The sequence below is a fragment of the Acipenser ruthenus genome, chromosome 6 (genome assembly GCF_902713425.1).
Source record: "Acipenser ruthenus chromosome 6, fAciRut3.2 maternal haplotype, whole genome shotgun sequence".
In the NCBI taxonomy this organism is placed as follows: domain Eukaryota; kingdom Metazoa; phylum Chordata; class Actinopteri; order Acipenseriformes; family Acipenseridae; genus Acipenser; species Acipenser ruthenus.
Window position 1 is genome coordinate 70475792 of NC_081194.1, and position 19740 is coordinate 70495531.

The 19740-nt window shown below is 40.4% G+C and overlaps 1 protein-coding gene across 1 annotated transcript in view; it reads right to left on the reverse strand.

Moving 5' to 3' along the window:
• LOC117410956 (scavenger receptor class A member 5-like) overlaps positions 1–19740 on the reverse strand; it is a 78997-nt gene that overhangs the window by 23277 nt on the left and 35980 nt on the right. Inside the window, exons 4-6 of the mRNA XM_034017930.3 lie at positions 13872–14546; positions 3632–3712; positions 145–243 (exon numbers count right to left, since the gene is read on the reverse strand). Coding sequence (XP_033873821.2) covers positions 145–243; positions 3632–3712; positions 13872–14546 — 855 coding nt within the window. The remainder of the gene's footprint in view (positions 1–144; positions 244–3631; positions 3713–13871; positions 14547–19740) is intronic.

Sequence of the window (19740 nt, forward strand, 5' to 3'; positions counted from 1 at the left end):
CGGGCACAGACTACGTACACAGCAGGCCACTACAGAAGGATGTGAGTTAGGTTGATATCTGAGAGGCTGAAAGGCAATGGTCTGTCTGGCTGTGTGTTCATTAAATAACAATACATCTGGCAGCAATGGCAGATACAGACATACCTTTAGATCCTTTTGTTCCAACAATACCCGGCAGGCCATCTTGCCCTGGGTCTCCCTTCAGGCCTTGCCCACCTGGCAATCCATTTTCTCCAGGCATTCCTGATCATAACAAATACACACCATTTTATTCTGAATACCTTTTTAGCAGTGAGGTTTATTGTTTTCTAGAAAGGTATTTGCAGGAATTCATTCAAAAAAAGTGTATGAGATGATTGATGATGTGGGGTATTAAATTAGCAGCCAATATCTGAAAGTGTTTGGTTGCCTTAATAATCTGGAAACCAAACTCTGGTCCATTAAAAGTGAACATATTACCCCTGTTTTGGCCTCTTTATACTGGCTCCCTGTGCAGTATAGAATTGATTTTAAGATTTTGCTGTTAACTTACAAGGCTCTGAATGAATTAGCATCTACTTATTTGTAGGAGTTACTGATCCCGTATCTTCCAAACCGCACTCTGAGATTACAGGATGCAGGGCTGCTGGTTATTCCTAGGGTCAACAAAAGCAACACGGGAGGTAGGGCTTTTAGTGTAGAGTTCCTAAATTATGGAATGCTCTGCCTTTGTTCTTCAGAGAAGCTGGCACCGTTACAGTTTTCAAGTCAAGACTAAAAACGCACTTTTATAAAATGGCTTTCTTCTCTTAGTGGGTTTTAACGTAACTTTAAAATTGCTCCAACCCCTACACCCACTACATCCCCTACTAACTCGCCCTCCCTCTCCACCTTCTTGCCCCTCTCAGACTCTGACCTCTCCTCCCTGCTCCAGGGTCACAAACCCACCACGTGTGCCTTGGACCCCCTCCCCACTCACCTCTTTCAAGCTGCTGCTCCTGCTCTACTCCCCTTCATCTCCTCCCTCCTCAACACCTCTCTACTTTCTGGCATCTTCCCCTCTGCCTTCAAAAAAGCCTCTATCACTCCCCTCCTCAAAAAACCTACCCTCGACCCCACCTCCCTCCAGAGCTACCGTCCTGTCTCCCTCCTACCCTTCCTCTCCAAAACCCTCGAGCGGACTGTACACCGCCAGCTCTCTGCTTTCCTGTCCAACCACTCTCTGCTTGACCCTCTCCAATCTGGCTTCCGCTCTGCTCACTCCACTGAAACCGCCCTTCTCTCTGTCACCAACTCACTTAAGTGTGCCCGAGCTGCCTCTCTCTCCTCTGTCCTAATTCTCCTCGACCTCTCTGCTGCCTTTGACACTGTTGATCACTCTATTCTACTATCATCTCTTGCTGACCTGGGGATCTCTGGCACTGCTCTGGCCTGGTTCTCCTCCTACCTCTCCAACCGCACTTACCAGGTAACCTGGCGTGGAGCAACCTCCACACCTCACCCTCTCTTGACTGGAGTCCCCCAAGGGTCAGTCTTGGGTCCTCTCCTGTTCTCTCTCTACACCCGCTCCCTGGGCCCCCTCATCACATCCTATGGTTTCTCATACCATTTCTATGCTGATGATGCTCAGATTTTCCTCTCCTTCCCCACCTCTGACTCCACCATCTCCTCCCGTATCTCTACCTGTCTGTCTGCTATTTCCTCCTGGATGCACTCGCATCACCTCAAACTCAACCTCTCTAAATCTGACCTCCTTTTCTTTCCCTCCTCCTCCCCCTCCTCTGATCTCTCTATCTCTGTTCCTCTGGAATCTACCACACTCTCTCCCTCTTCCTCAGCTAAAAACCTTGGAGTCACCCTGGACCCCTGCCTCTCTTATTCCCAGCACATCTCCACTCTGGCACGCACTTGCAGATTCTTCCTGAGCAACATCCGAAGAATCCGACCCTTCCTCACCAACTATGCTACCCAGCTCCTGGTCCAGGCCCTGGTACTCTCCCGCCTAGACTACTGCAACTCCCTCCTGGCTGGCCTCCCTGCGTCCGCCACCCGTCCGCTCCAGCTCATCCAGAACTCTGCTGCTCGCCTGGTGTTCTCTCTACCTCGCTTCGCCCACGCTACTCCACTACTCCGCTCGCTCCACTGGCTCCCGATCACCGCTCGCATCCAGTTCAAGACTCTTGTACTAGCCTACAGATGCCTTGATCAGACTGCACCCAGCTACCTCCAGACCCTCATCTCTCCCTACACCCCCACTCGACCTCTCCGCTCCGCCTGCACTAGAAGACTGGCTCTACCTCCGCTACGCTCCCCTGCCTCCCGAGCCCGCTCCTTCTCCACCCTTGCTCCGCAGTGGTGGAACGACCTTCCTACAGATGTCAGGACTGCCCAGTCCCTGACCACATTCCGGCGCCTCCTTAAGACTCACCTCTTCAAACAGCACCTGTAGAACTCCTCTGTTGTATCCTGGGACACTATCACCCTTCATTTAAATATGCTTTATTTTGCTCTTATCTGCCCCCTATTTTACTGCATTTAATCCTGTACCTCAGAATATTGTAATCTCCCAAGTGTTTAATCTGTAGTATTTTGTACTTAATCATATCCTGATGTAACTATCACTACTTAATCATATCCTGATGTAACTTTCACTATTATCTGCTGTATTATTGAATTGTGGTTTGTCACACTTGAGAATTATTGTATTTCTTGTTCTTATTGTATGACTTATATTGTAACACTTGAATGTATTTGTATTTGCTTGCGATTGTAAGTCGCCCTGGATAAGGGCGTCTGCTAAGAAATAAATAATAATAATAATAATTACCACCCGATATGGGGTGCCAACAGGCCAGCTGTACATCGGCACTTATGGTATAAACAACAGTCAAATACAATTACACAACTCCACTAATTGTTCACTACTCTTACATGCAGTCATTGTTTTGTCCTGACCTTGATAAACAAAGCTCCATATTTTGGCTAACTAAAATAGGATGGGCTAAATCTAACTGGTAATTAAACATGTTAGTTTTATAATTTGGTTGACATTATGAATGTATATCAAAGGGCTTGAATCCACTGAGGCTGAACTACAATGAAGAAACTGAATGGAAATCTGGCATCCTTTATCTGTAACATAACAGCATTGGACTGCTCATCTCTAGTGGCACCCACTCAGCCCTAGTATTTGATATACAGCAGTGTAAAATAGTAGCTGTTTACTGTTCCCTTACTCTTTTATGGTGTTTGCAAACATTCCGAGTAGTTCTTATTGTATATTACTGGAATATTGTGTTTTATTTGCTTTTTTGATAAGGTGCCTAGATTTAGAAATTGTTCTTGAATCGTAGACATGTTTAGCACAGGCTTTTGTGTCAGTGTAATCTAGTGAACCTCTATAGTACTGTGGATCACATTTTCTTTTGTGCTGCTGGCAATACAGAGTAGGTGTTTATTAGATGGTGCTATAAAGAGACTTTCCTAGCCTGTATTACATATGTCTACTGCTGGCAACTAGAGCTGAAGACCTTAACCTAAAATACAGTTTAAATAAAAAACACTATTTTCTATAAGAGCCATTCAGAATAATTGCAAATATCATAAACAATAGGTAAGGGATAGTAAAGGTACTCTAATACAGAAAAGTTACCTCTCAATCCAGGTAAACCTGGCATACCAGCACTCCCTGGGGGTCCACCATTCCCTCTGTCCCCCTTTGGCCCTGGGGGTCCTGGAAGAAAGAATAAAATTAGCATATGGGTACTTACCTCCTAAAGACCTGAATCCTAAATATGATATACTAAAGCTGCTCTCTGAGCCAGTGATGCAGTCATGTCTCCCCCCCGATGGGACAAAAAGTTTGCTTGTACAGATCTCATCGTCATTTTTCCTACAAGCCTGCAATCATGGCCTCAGCGACCGTGAAGGTTAATGGTTACATTTCTATTTCAGGGATCCAGGGTTATGATAACAACCTAACCTTTCAAGTAAGAAACGTAACCATTACTGTATGGATGAGTTTACCAAAGCCGTGCAAGGGCAAGATTGCAGAATGACTGGAATGCTACAAGGCTAAGCCAAGAGGCTGCCCTGTGCTTTACCATACAGAACCCCAGAAACAAGTAACGAGGGTTTAAACATTAAGGGTTGAGGATCCACAACATTAAGTCTGTAGAACCTAATGAAGGTATGGGGAATAGCCCACACCACTTAAATGCATGTATTTGACAATGTAGCCTGGAATAAAGCCCACAAAGTCGCTATTCCCCTGGTGGAATGGGCAGTGACCTTTTCTTGGGGGCAAGTTGGCCAGCTCATAGGCATTCCTGACCATGTCTGCTATCCACTTGACGAGTCGCTGCTTAGACAGGGCTTGACCATGGGACATAGTCCCACCACAGGCAAAAAAAATGTCAGACTGCCTCCAACTTTTCGTCCTGTTAACGTAGTAAGCCAGGGCCCAAACTGGGTAGAGTGTATGGAGCTGCTGATCTCTGTCAGACAGGAAAGGAGGTGGATGGAAAGCCTCCATTTCCACGGACTGGTTGACATGGAATGCAGAGATGGTCTTCGGCAAAAAGTCAGGATTGGTATGGAGCATAACATTTGTCCAGGCCTCTGTAAAAATTAAGCAGGCTTTTGCAATAGAAAATGCTTGAATCTCACTCACCCACTTTGCAGAAGTGATAGCGAGCAAGAAAGCTGTTTTAAATTATAAAAATTCCAGCTCATCTGAATGCAGGGGCTCAAATGGAGGCTTCATGAGTGCATTAAGCACCATGTTTAGCCTCCAGCGAGGAACAATGGGCCAAATATTCAAAAACGTTGTGTGTTTCCCAAAGTCCTTTTTGCGAAAAAAAAGTTGCGCTTCTGAGTGAGATTCAAAATAGATGGCTCAGTTGGAAAAAATGGGTTTGCAAGTTTTTCTCTTTTTCAGATTTGGGGGAGGTGTAATGAATAATCATAAGAACATAAGAAAGTTTACAAACGAGAAGAGGCCATTAGGCCCATATTGCTCGTTTGGTTCTTTGTAGCTTCTTGAAGGATACCAGGGTGTCAGCTTCAAAAACATTACTGGGGAGTTGGTTCCAGACCCTCACAATCACACAAGTTCACCACCACAAACTAAACTGAAAAGTGAACTTGCTTGCAAATCACTATGTTGCATGGAAATCACTTAAGACTGGTTACACTCCTCTTAATTATTTTGCAGGAAGTATTTCAGGACAATCTCTGTTTCTAGTTAAAGAGTGAACATGGCTTTCAGACAGTTATATTTGCAAATGCTAGCAGAGCAACAGAAAAAGAGGAAATATCATGCAGGCAGAATATACAGACAATGTATAACATTCCTTGACTTGACTACTGAAGAAGTCCTTAGTTGATTTATACTTTGATTAAATAGAATAACATTTTGGTTTATTTCCAACTGAAACATTAATTTATTTGTGGTTTATTTTAAACAATACTAATTATTTTTCTCTCTTTTCCGGAGCTGCCTATACCTCTACAAAGTTTGTCCATTGGAACTGTGATATTTGATGTTTCTTTTGGCCCAGATGTAGTGTTCACAAAGTTATGCATCATCAATCAATCAATCAATCAATCAATCTTTATTTTATATAATGTTATATAGAGGACCACCATCACAAAGCGCTTTACAAGATAGTGAGGAACAATGCATAATACATTAAATACAGTGAAATACAGGGCATAGAATACAAACAGTAAAACACTATGCAAATACATTAACTACAGGCATATTACATTAAATACAGGGCTAGGATGTGAATTCTAAACATTGTGGTTGTGTGTGTGTCATACAGAATCATACGAATAAGATGGAGTGAAATTCCTGAAACAGCAATTTAGACAACAGCTAATAACAGAGATCAGGCTTAAAGCACTGAAAGCAAGAGAGAACAAGTGGGTCTTGAGAGTTGATTTGAAGTGAGGGACTGTGGAAGCTACATGCACTAAAGCTGGGAGAGAGTTCCAGAGAGTCAGGGCCATGAAGCTAAAAGAGCGCTCTCTGAGTGTGGTGCACTTTTGCTTGGGTATAACAAGCTGGCCAGAGTCAGAGGACGCTTGCGTGCAGGGTCATAGCGGGTCAACAAGTTGGAGAGATACCTGTGTGATGAAGGGCTGTGGTAGGGTAGTGGGCAGAGCTTAGGGAAGGACCAGAAATGACAGCACACAGGAGCCGGAAGTGACGTTTAGTCCTGAAGCCCTGTACCAACAATGGTATCTGGGCAGGATTTCATTTGAAAACACAACGAAAATAAACAGTTCAGTACTGCAGAAAACAAACAAGAAAACTACCGGGAATACCAGCAATGGTAAACTCAGGTTTCAAATAAAAAGAGTAAATAAAAACATTGCGGTTACAAAAAACAACAACAAAGGAAGCACAGGGTTTCTCCGTGCTGCTGCAGTGGGTTTCCTCTCACCAATCCTGTCACAAGGGCCCTGTAAGCATGCAGGAGAATTTTGAAAGTAATCCTGAACTTACCAGGTAACCAGTGCAGCTGGGCACAACAGTTTACACACTATCTAAATTCACTTCAATCTACCACAGCTATAGAAAATTAATTGCTTCACCCAGCTGATGTAGTTACATCGGCAAACAAGCATTCAAATTTACTTACCAAACGCCAATTCTGTTCCCTTCAAACTGCAAGCAGCAACACAATCCACGTTTCAAGCAGGTCTGTCGCTAGAATCATACCACATATGCCCGTATTACCGTCATTCATTTTTTAAATATTATCATTAATTTTCACCAATTTTTGTGCTATAGTATTAAGACTATGAGCAATACCAGATTCATTTTCCTGTGATTTTTGAATGACTTGTGTTATTTATATAAGTGTTGATTTGTTTAATTGAATTTACTTTCTATGATATCATTTTGCTTTAGTTGAAATTCTATTAGGTCAGTTTCCCTCACCACAGCCTGCATTCTACATTTATTAGAAGGGGGAACTATAGGCTCCTGCACAGATGAAGTGGCAATGCTTGAGGGTGCACCCTGTGTTGTTATAGAGGCAGTTGGGGGAGAAACAAATCCAGCGGCATTTCTATTTTCATTTAATGTCTGTACTGACTCGCTTGCAGCCACACCTATATCATGTCCTCCAAATCCTGTAACAGACTCGGTTGGAATAGTTTGTGATAACCTTTCTTCTGCCTCTGTTAGACTAATATTTACGTCTGGTCCCCCACCAGTAGACTTTACTGCGATACAAATCTTTGCAAGTTTGTCTTTTGCTAAGGCTTTTTTTACTATCCTTTATATCTCGTGTAGTGGTGGATACAGCATTAACTTAAAACATGAGTTTTTCCTCAGTAAAATTTGTTTTTCTGCACCTTGATAGATCAGTCATTTTGTGAAAACACAAATTCTCAAGCACACCTGAATAAGTTGTGATGGTTTTATACCTCTAGAGCTGCGATTCATTTCTTGTGTTACTTCATATTAATTTATTAATTTCCACAGAGCTGCGATAATTGCAGTTTTTCTGCAGCTCTCAGATTTCACTCACGTGTGATTTTATGCAAAACATTCGCGATGTAAGCAGAGTTGCGAGAAAGATGAGAAAATTTGCATGATCTTTGAATATTTGCCCCGATGTCCTTCATAGGATGTCAATAACCTGTTGGAATGTCCCAGATGGCTCAAAAGCAGCCGTTCAGCATCCAGACCCAGCTGCAGGCTCACTGGCTGCTCAGGAGCTGCATCAGGAAACCAGCAGATGTACTGCCCGCAGTGAGAGGAAGTTTTCATGTTCCCAGAGCAAAAGCTTGTGGGCTACCCGATGAAGACTGGGCAACCTGAGGCTGCCCTGGTGGTTGATGTAAGCCACCACTATTGTGTTGTCTGTATGGACAAGCACATGTCTCCCTCGAACATCCTGCAAAAAATTCTGCAAAGCCAGGTAAAATGCCTACAGTTCTAAAACACTGATGTGGAGACCCTGCCAAGGCCATTCCACACAGCGCTCTAGCCCAGGCTGGATGCGTCCGTGGTGATGACCTCCCTTCTGGTGACACTACCCAGCACTACATCTAGCTGAGAGGCCAAATGGCAAGACACAAAACTTGTACGCTGTTTCCTGTGCGCTGGTTTTATGGGGATGCGGAAATAGGCGTCTTTGAGGTCCACCGTGGTGAATCAGTAGCCTTTTCTGATTGACTGCAACAGTCGCTGCATTGTCAACATTTTGACCCTCGGCTCAGGTACAGGTAGACCTGTCTGTGGTAGAGGATCGGTCTGAGGCCACCATCCCGCTTGGGCACTAGGAAGTACCTGGAGTAGAACCCTTCCTCCAACTGGAGGGGGTCTATCATGTGAACAGCCTGTTTTTCTGTCGGTACCTGGGCGATACCGGGTCTGTTCGATACTGGTTCTGTGACTTTTGCACCGGGTCGGAACCGGGTCGGTTCGGTCCCAGTTCGGTACCGGGTTGGGAGCAGAGCGGGTCAGTGACCTTGGTACCGGTTCGGTACGGGTCCACTGGCAAAACCACTCAGTCATTACCACACATGAGGGAAGCCTGCTTGTTAGAATGGACTAACAGCCTTTGCAATGGTGATGCTAAAAAGCTGTCACCAGAACGGCATCAAGATACTGTGGTTGAAATTGCTTAAAGCAACAACAACCAAAACAAGTATCTCGGTTCTGCGCAGTGCTGCTGAGCCGCATGTGTGCTTGCGAACCAAGTTGGAGACAGGCCTGCGCATAGAATCTGTAAAAGAACAGAAAACACACAAAGAGAAAATACTTTCGCAACAAAAACTGTAATTAAACAATTACATAAATAATATTAAACATCTTTGTGGCAAAGTGGCTGCTGAGTGAGAACAGGTGCAGAAGTGATGCAGTGCAGGAATAATCACAGGCAGAAAAACTGTTATCCGTTTGGAAAAGGGGTCTTTTATTTTTAAATCCCGGTCTGGCGACCAAACAATAAGCTCCGGCAATACACACCAATGTGTAGTGCATGGAGGTAACAATAACAACGGGTTGCAGCACAAACAATAAATACACGTTATGTGCCCCACAACAATACTGGACACGGTCACCAGTCCAGGTGCGTGCAGTAATGCTCGTGGTGGGTTATAACAGTTTATTAAGTGACTGTGGTGTAGTGTTGTTCCGGCTTTGTGCTGGCCCAAGGCGACAGCTCCAGATACATGTTAGCCGTCTGTGGGTTCACAAACAAAGACAATTACTAACAGCGACAAACAAACAAAACACTCACAAATATCTCTCACGGTCCTTCCAGTTCTCTTTACCAGAAACCAAGCGAAGGAGTAGATTGCAATTCTCCGTCCCTTTTTATGCTATCACGCATGACCCCTTGGTAAACGAGTGCAGCTGTCTCTACAACCTGCAGCTGCTATGTCGTTTCCCTTCCGGGTCAATACGTTCCTGCAACGGAGTCTCGCCTTCTTCCAGACTGACCGACTTCCTGACCCTGGGAAAGAACTGTCAGGCCAGCCAGTCCAAAGAACTCTACTTTCGTTGTTTAGCACAGTCTTGTATGGTGCTAAAAAGCAAAAATGAGAATTAAAATAAGCTCCAGCCGGAGCTATGCATTCTGTGGGGAGAGCACAAAGTCAGCCAACTTATATTGCTGGATCCCTGGGATGGAGTGACTCAATACACAATATGCATAATTAGTAAAAACTATTACAGCGATTAGTTTAAATATCACATATAATTTGTGTAAAAACACAATAAATGCAAAATATATAGATAGAAGCAACACGTTAGGTCAGTTTTGAAAGGAATAATGGCTATGAGATCTGCGAGTGCAGTCTTTTTGTGCCCTTGGGGGCGGACCATGACTGCGTCACTGGCTCAGAGAGCAGCTTTGGCATATCATATTCAGGATTCGGGTCTTTGGAGGTAAATACTCACCCAGTAATGGTTACATTTTGTACTTGAAAGGGAACAAGCAAAGAGTTCTAGTTGTGATGCACAAAATAAGTCTTATGGGACAAGAGGTAACAGGAATGAGACCTAACATATATTAGTAGGCTAAGCCAGTTCAAGCACCTCTACATTATGATTTGAAGAACTGTGTGGTCCAGTGGTTAAAGAAACGGGCTTGTAACCAGGAGGTCCCCGGTTCAAATCCCACCTCAGCCACTGACTCATTGTGTGACCCTGAGCAAGTCACTTAACCTCCTTGTGCTCTGTCTTTGGGTGAGATGCTGTTGTAAGTGACTCTGCAGCTGATGCATAGTTCACACACCCTAGTCTCTGTAAGTCGCCTTGGATAAAGGTGTCTGCTAAATAAACAAATAAATTTACAATCATGTAGAAATAAACTCAATCATCATCAGAAAAGCAGTTCTCAGTGACTTGCAACAGTGAAGTCTCTTTACTCACACATGGTGAGGACCCTTTCCTTTCAGCACATGACTGTACATCTCACAGGCTGTGACCACCTCACACCCAGTATTGAAGTCTGTGACCGAGCTTTGTTTATGGGTTTCTTCAGGTCAAGGAGTGTTCCTGTGGTATTTTACATGTACGGGTACCAAGTGTTAAAGTATTGATTATAAGTTACAGTGTTTTAGCATGTTGGATTACAGAGGTAACATGAAAAAAAGGTCTTGACTTTCAAAAAGGTCTTAGGTCCTAGTTAGAGTACTTGTCTCGGTGACGACTACACCTTTACCGTCCTTGGTTCCAATCTTTCTAGTATTTTGATCAACACCTGCATTTTGTTCCAAGAATAGTTTGTGGACTTCATGTCATCCTGCTTCATGCTCTGGGTGTGTGCAGCGAATAACTTTAATATTGAAAAGACTCATACATTTAATTTTATAATGTTGTTTAGGTTGCATGGAATTTCCATTACAAGATTAACAACATACAATGCAAAAACGTGCCTTCAATAACCAAAACACTATTACCATATTACTTAGTAATGTTGTGGAATACCACAAACATTCATGTCTTACCCAGTATAAATGTTTGATGTGTATTGAAAACAAATCTAAGCTTGAAAAAACTTGTGGTTTTACTATATAAATGGCCTTCACTGGTATTCAGAATATTGTTGTTAGAGTTTGGCAGTCTAATGACATTGTTTACCAATGATTAGCACATAATAACCAGGACTCAAATTTCTTAAAGTCTACCGCTGAAGGTGTTGTTTTAGCGTTAAATTTGGTATCTGTTTTACGGGCACATAGTGTTTACAAGCAGTAAGGTGACCCTTTGACACTGCGTTGAAACTGATGAAAGCAAGGTATTCTGGTGACCAGGAATGGTCTACAAAACAAACAAATAATGGTAGTTCAACAGCCTCTTTCTGATTAACAGTAATTACAACCAGGAGGCACCTAGAGGTATTGTTTCCCCCAAACTGCATTTACTAAAAATTCTACAAGTAATAACTTTTGACATGTGTATTTTTTCATTTTTGATTCCAATTATAATTTGTTTGTGTTGACAAACCAAGACCAGTTCTGACTAAATTGACAAGAGGATACTCATAATAAAACACCCTCAAACACTCAGCTTGATTTAACAGTGGCCATGATACAAAATCCCACCAGACGGATTTCCACAACATGATTTGTGTTTTGGCTGAACAAGAATTCAAGGGCACAGATGCTTTGAAGTGTTTCAGAGCTCAGAGACTGGATATGGTTTTAAAGGAAAGGAGCCACTAAACATGTTCAGCTACATTAAACTAGGAATATCCTTGACAATTAAATGTTTCCATCCCATGAATCAAACAGAGCTAGGCTAAGTGACCAGCCACATTAAGGAGATAGGGTGGTATATTTATACAACAATACAATCGAGCAATTAGCATTTTAGTGCACATATACACATACTGTAGAAAACAATAACAAACGATGGGGTGTTCAGGTATGGTCCAATTTCTGATCGCCTTGGGGTGTTGTTTTGTACGAGATGTATCCGCAGCCTAGACCTGCAGATTTTGGACTATATTTGAACACCCTGTTGAGTGTTACTGCGCTTATAAAATGCCCCCCCCCCCCCCACCCTACCCTACCCCACCCCTCCCAAAGTGAATTGGTTCTCAAGTGAATCAGGCAGAGTGGTTCTAAAAGTTCCGAGCTGTGCTGGCATGGTGACATATCTACACAGGTTGGAACACTTGTTAGCCAATGAGATTGCTCTCTCTATTCTTGGCATTGTATAAACTGCAGTAATCTATAATTCACACAAATTGTAACTTTTTGATGATTGCTTTTCACATTCTCTAAGTTTAGAAGTTTCCAGCTAATGTGAACTACTTAAATTATTTGCAGACAGGTTAAAACATTCTGTACAGATAGGGTTCTATTAAAGTAGATCGCAGGGTAATCACCAATGAGATACATAGTGAGTAAAAATGTTTTCTTAAAGTAGGAAAGGGTTAAATAACAAGCAAGCCAGCTGGCTGGGAAGTGTGAGCAAGATAACTATGAGCTCCTCTAAAATCCCTGTTGCCAGTAACAAGGTTATTAAGTAGTAAAAGTGTTCTTTTCCTCCTGCAGTAATTTGCTCATAAGTTAATACTGAACAAATTTAATTCCAGATATGTGGGTTCAGGGCCCAATTAGAAAACACAAATAATGAGGACAACACAGATGACTACCAACAGTTTTTAAAAGAAATAACAGCCAGTTTACTCTAAATGCAGTAAATTGCATAGGACTTACGTATAAAATATTGTATTTTATTTTAATATTTAATTGTGTGTTTCTAATTTCCAGGGGCCATGAGGAAAGAAGAATGCTTTGCTTTTGTTTAGAGTCACTTCTAACAGCTTAGATTTGAAAGCACTTGCACATTAGTTTTGCTCTGTTGACAGCACAATTTGTTCAGAATCCATCTTAAAAATACACATGCTCTGCTCTGTTGCTGCATATATAAGCTTATTTCACAGCCTTATCATTACTCAACATGACCATGAAGCTGTTCTATAAGTGGACCAAATGACTAGCAGCCACTCAAGGCAAGGTCTTGACTTCAGGATATGAAGGATAAACATTGCAACTGTACACAATTATGTTGAGCAATATCTTGTAGCAGCCATGCTCAATTTTACTGTCAGACTTTTTTGGTCCACTGAACCTTGATCCTGAAAAATTCAAAGCTTGTGAGGTGATCTAGCTGTGGGGTGCATTCAAACACTTCCATGCACCAGGCATCTATAGAGTATGCTTACCAAAGAAAGGAGGATAAATTAAAATAATAGTAATCATTTTACATGCATTCTACCATGCAGTGTTTATGATACATATCCAGTAAATGTTTCACTTGATCATACTGTACATCATAGCTTAAAACATACATATATTTAAAATAAAAAGGTTGGAAGAAAGAAAGCATTACTGGCTAAACTTATTTAAAGTGGTTTCAGTCACCAAAATAATACCACGATCCCACCTGTCATGTTCTTCTATTCACTGTGGAACATAGGCTCCAAATGTGCAGTTTTAAAAGAAACACATGTTACTGCAAGCCTGTACTTTCATTTCAAAACACGGTATGTGGTACTTCACAACTGGATGTTAAAGACATTTTGCAGTTTTCTTTCCTAACTGTCAGGAAGTATGTTACCATTTCACTACCAAGGTCATTTCACCACAGCAGTGTCTTCAGGGTCAAAGTCAAATGTTACTGGCTGCAGAGCAATAGAGGGCAGCAGTTGGTTCGTTTTTGACAGGACATATCCAGAAACTTAAGTCTACTACCATGTGTTATACTGAAAATGCATGCTTGCTTCAACATTTCTTTGAAAACTGCAAATTAGAGCACTATATAGCGAATGGAAGTACTTCACAGGTAAGATTTATGGAATTATTTTGTTACAGCCACTTTAAAGCTTCAAGCATCGGTTATCACTTACCCTCCATTAATGTCAGATTCTTCAGTACCACAGAATGCTCCCAATCCTTCAGCCTCAGGTCTTCCATGACGGAATTAATGATGGTTAACTCGTTCCTCAGCTGCTCCTCCATGCTAATCTGTGTGACCCTTATCGTTCTGGCATCCTCAGTGATATTGGTGATCTCTATCTGGAGGTCCTGGATTTTCAAGTGATGGACACCGACATCCTGAGTGAATGTCCTATTCACAGCATTAATGGTTCTGAGCACCTCGTCCAACTTGTCCTTCAGTCCACCCACCAGACCAGCAGTCTCTTTCAGCAATGTGTCTTGCTTATGCAAAGATACCTTGGTTCTGCCCAACTCAGCACTGAGTTGGCTGGTGTCTCTATTGCTGCTGTCAGACAGCCCCTTAAAGACGTCTCCCAACTCTGTCACGGATGTAGTTATCTCGTCAGACTGTGTCTGCAGGCCCTGGACACTGTGCTCCAGCCTTTGGACAGCAAGGCTTAGCAGCAGCAATGTGTCCGAGTGGTTCTGGTAAAGGTTTTCCAGCTTCCAAATGTTTTCCATAATGTCCCTCTTGAAAGAGAGCTGAGACAAGGAGAGTTGCAAGTCTCTGAAGCTGCCGTTCAACTGCGTCACATTTTCTACTAATGTTTCCAAGCTCTCTGTCGACCTCTGTGATCTTGACACTAGAAGGAAAAGAGGATATTTCATTCCATTATTATTATTATTATTATTATTATTATTATTATTATTATTATTATTATTATTATTATTGATTTTTCATAAAATCAGTCATTACTTGGCACATGCAGGTACCATTACAGGGGGTCACTCAAAGGGGCCAAGGACTGGTTGGGCATGGAGATATATTGGATATTTGCTGTACTTCTCTTTAGTCCCAGTGGCACCAATCCAGCACCTCCCACAAGCACTAAAAAATGAGTTCAGAGCATCATCTACTTTTTATTAGAGCTATAACAAATGCTTTATTAACGGCATGTGTTTGCACTGTACTGATGATCTGACACACTTTGTTTTCATAAATTAGAAACAGAAGTGTACACAGCATGGAATCCTGGAAAACCCAAAGCACAAATTGTAAGATTGGACTAAACTTTGTTTATTTTGACAATGTGTGTATGATTAGTACATTTTTTTTTAAAATAACAGTGTATTGTAATCATGCAAAGTGGGTCATTTCCTAAAATTTGTCCATAAGGATTTGGAAGTTGACCATGGCTTGTTTAATCAGAAGCATGGGGGCCCCATCAAATTCCTGTAATCTGCTTTTCTAACTTGACCAGCTTGCTCTGTTTAATAGAGTTCACTGAAGCTAAAATGATTCCTGTGTACGGTATCGCAGTGTCCATGTTATTAAACTCTACATTGAAGTGACAAAATATTAAAAAACATAACAATATATAACATAATTTATCTTCTCATCTTCCCTATGTTTTAAGACTTCATATTTGCTATAGCTGTTAACCTGAAATACTGTATTTTGACAGGGCTGTACATTGCTTAAATCTGCACATCTAGACCTTAAATAACAGGAACTTTTGTTTCCAGTGTGGCTGATCAAATAATAATGAGTGTTTGGTCTGTTTCCCAAGTTAGCTGTGCCGGACCAAAACCACATCTGGGAGTATCCCAAACTAAACCCACAAAACCTACATTATTAAATGGTGAAATACTTATGGTTGCCTCATGCCACTACAGCAAACTTCTAAGTAACTTCTCGCTGCACAGCAAGGGTGAACGTCATGAATTCTTAAAGCAAAATGTAAAACAACTTTTAAATGTTTGACACTGTACTCATCCCATTAAAAAAAGGACATCCATGTGGCCAATCATGCTAGATTCTTTAAAAGCTGATCTAATCTTTACATTGCATGGCATGGTAAAGTATTGTGCTAACTTGGTTTTCATTCCTTGCATGCACTTTTATTTATATATGCTTAATTGGTTTGTAAGATAATGCGTAACCAGAGGGTAGTTGTTGAGGTCACCAGGCAAAGAGTGGACTGGAAACAGTATGTTGATGAATGAATAAATAGTTTATTTTGGCAGCCAAATTAGATGTAAACAAAACTAATAATGCAGCTATACTGGGCTCCCTCACAACAAGGATGCCATCTCTCACACTAGCCAGCCCACAGTGATCTTCCGAGAGGTTTTATACCCCCACCTGGCTATGGCTCCTCCCCCTTGGAGTAAACTGATACTAAAATAATTCTATTTATCTAATGAAGCTTCTTAACATGATTCAGTGATGCATATCTCTGCATCACTGATAAAATACCCAATTGATACATATAAAATGAACATCATACCTTTTAAAGTATGACTGTTACCTCAAAACATTTCCATGCAGCGATTCCCCCCTCCATACAATAACATCAGGTTCGCTCACTTCTATTTCAACACTAGGTCTGTGCACGCGCGTCCCCGCTAAACATGGTCGCGCTCAGCGCTCCAGCTTTACTCATTAGCTATACGGTAAATAATACTTTCTTTTTTTATAATAAAACCATTTTTCTCCTTTACAGGTATATTTGCTTAAAGATGATCTCCCTCACTATTACTCTCAAAGTAATATGCACCTTCTTATTCCAAAAATAACTTGGTTTTAACATTAACAAGTAACCTCTTCAGCCAGAACAGGTAAGTAAATTAATAACATTCTTTTACAAAACAACCGTACCAGATATGATTTTAATAGGAACAAGTTAATGCTACAATAATGTTTATTTGCACGCTGTCTGTGAGGGTTATTATTAATAGTAATGGAGAAACAAAAATCTGTGTTTTTTTATTATCTCGTGATAAAGTTCGAAAGCAGATTCCTCACAGGGTTACACAGAAAGAAATACTGTGTAATGAGAATGACATTGGGAAACCATATGAAACACAACTTGTTCTCTGAAGAGACATGCTGTCTGCAATAATTTCAAGCTGATCTAGCATGTGTTACGTATAACAATGGTAGACAACTAGAACCCAAGAGCGACTACTAAGCGTTCACACGAAAACGCAGTCATTGAGTAATTGTAATGCATACCAGTCAATCTTTATAATTGATTTACTCTGCAATACAGAAAATATGTAACATTCTGAATAAGGTAAGCATATGTTAAGGCTTCGAAAAGAAACTGACAAAGATAATAAAACCTGATGCAAGTTACTTTTACACAAAGATGGCATTCAGTCAAGTATTTCTTCCTGGTGTCGTTGGGTAACGTTCCGCGAAAATGAAAATCCCCTCTGTGACAGCGTATCGTAGTTAAGAATTAACTCTGATCACTATTATCTTCTCCAGGCCCAGCGGCTTTGTCCTGAGGATGATTTAATACCTGCTAGAATCCATGATGAAAGCACAAAGATAAAACTGCATCTTTTTCATAGAGGCAATTTATTTCTACACATTTGTGGAGAATTACAACTAATACAAAAAAGTTAAAAAGCTTCCACCGCCCCACTGGTTGGCTTGAACAACGCAACAGTCAGCATAACGGTCCTGGGCCGGTGTGGTGACCCTCTGCCTTCCAGGACGTGGCCTGTCCCTCACAAAGCCAGTTTCCCGGTTTCTCTGGACTAGTCTGCTGATTGTTGAAGCAGAACATCTAATTCTCTGGGCAACTTCTCTACAGACAGGCTTCAATCATGCCGATAGCAACCAGGAGATCTTCATTACTCAAGCGGGGCATAGTCGTATCTTTCACTGTTCTTGCGTTAATTAAAATAATGTCTTTTCGAATGGCTATTTATACAGATTCATAATCAACTCATTTTGGCAATTTTAACTCAACTCAACACTGAGCACCTGGCGTTTCTATGAAATCATATGACTTGAGCTCAGTATTTTGTTATCCCAAGGAACAATACTACTGAAACAATCAACAAACCTATCTGACCACTATTTAAAATGTAAATAACATTATGTATGTGCCCAATGAGCTATTAATGTAAAACTTAGACTGTTGTGTCTTTGAGCTAAAATATATATATATATATATATATATATATATATATATATATATATATATATATATATATATATAAAAATAAAAAACAGCTGTAAAACAAACAGCTTTCAGAAAATAAACTGGAAAGTCAGCGCAGACAAAAAGTATTCCTTTCGGTTGTAGCCAAGTTAAATCAGTACTACAGGTACGATCTAGCTCAGCCACTTCACTGCTTACCTTTTAAACGCAGTTAGAATTTTAGACCCGAATAGGCAAGTTTTCATTGTTTTGACTCAGTACTAATAAAATAAATTATTGCATGGGACAAATAATATGACAACAAACATGCTGCATATATTGCCTTTATTAAAGTATGCCAGATGCGCTTGGGTAACTGAGTTCTGGAACTGTTTCTAATTGATTTCCACACCTGTAGAACTTGGCAAAGCTTTGCCTTACACTTCCAACCAATTCAGTGAATGCAGAACGAACAGTCTCAATGTATGGGCAAGTACGCACCTGACAGTGAATGTCGGCAGCAACTGCTGTGGGATGCTGCATGCTTGCCTTTAACAAATGACAGCACTCTGTTTTAGTAAGGAAGCAAGTACCACTATTTTTAGGTTTTTATAATGCTCTGAAATATTGTCTTCTTAGGTTTATTTAATGTTTAAACAGCTCCGTGAAATGTCCTCAAAATCCTAATTTTATTCCATAACCTAATATATATATATATATATATATATATATATATATATATATATATATATATATATATATATATATTAGCTCAAAGAGCCAGCTGCCCAACGTTTCGATATGTTGTACATATCTTTCTCAAGGGAGCCTGTGTTTGAATCCAAACATTGGAGGTATTTATAGGTTTTTGACGGCATGACAACTACTTGTTATTGTTTACATTCAAATCCATGATTTATTCTTACATGATGTAATGGTGTTCTATATATTGTGACATCATTTTTACTTCTATCTTTGGATCTGTATTAATTCTAATTAACACTACTTTATATAAACTTATATTTTTATTATATCATGCGATGCTGGCTCTGAGGATCAGTCTAGATTTGGCCTCCCCAGCGCATCAGCATGCACAACTTTTGAATGAATTTTGTTTATTTATTTAAATGTTATATATTTATTGGAGTTAATTAGTTCATTCTTTTCTGTTGAGTCCCGCTGGCATAATCATGTTCAGTCTATTTATCCATTTACTTTCTTTTATTCTTCTCTTTGTCGCATTGTCTAATTTTAGCTGTTCTAATACTACAAACTTTACATCATTTATGTCATGTCCTTGACTGGTGAAGTGCTGCACTGTTGGTTCATTATTTTTATTTTATTTCTAATTAATAAAAGGTGGTACTGAATTATTTTATAGAAAGTTGTTCCATTCTATCCAACATATTTTATTTCATCACATTTTTCACAGGCTATTCCATAACCAACATTGCTATTTTTACAGTAGGTATTAGTTTTTAATGGATATGTGTTGTTCTTATGTTTAATTATATTTTTACTTTTGTCTATGTATTTACACACTTTACATGTACTAGTGCAAGTATTTGTAGAACCTATTCTGTCAATTATTCTTTTATGTTTACTGTGAACTAAAATATCACCTAAATTAGCTTCTCTTTTGAATGCTACAACTGGGGCCTTAAGAAATACTTTTTTTAATTTTTCTGAATTATGTAGAATCCGCAAGTGTTTCCAAACTATTTTAGAAATATTGGGCAAAAGTTTAGAGTAAGTCATTATTAATGGGACTCTTGACCTTTTTATCTCTGTTTTTATAATCTAGTAGATCATCTCTTTTTAGTTTATCCACTTTTCTTAACTCCGTCTCTATAATTCTTTCTTTGTATCCTCTTTTTTTAAGATTTGTTTTTAATAC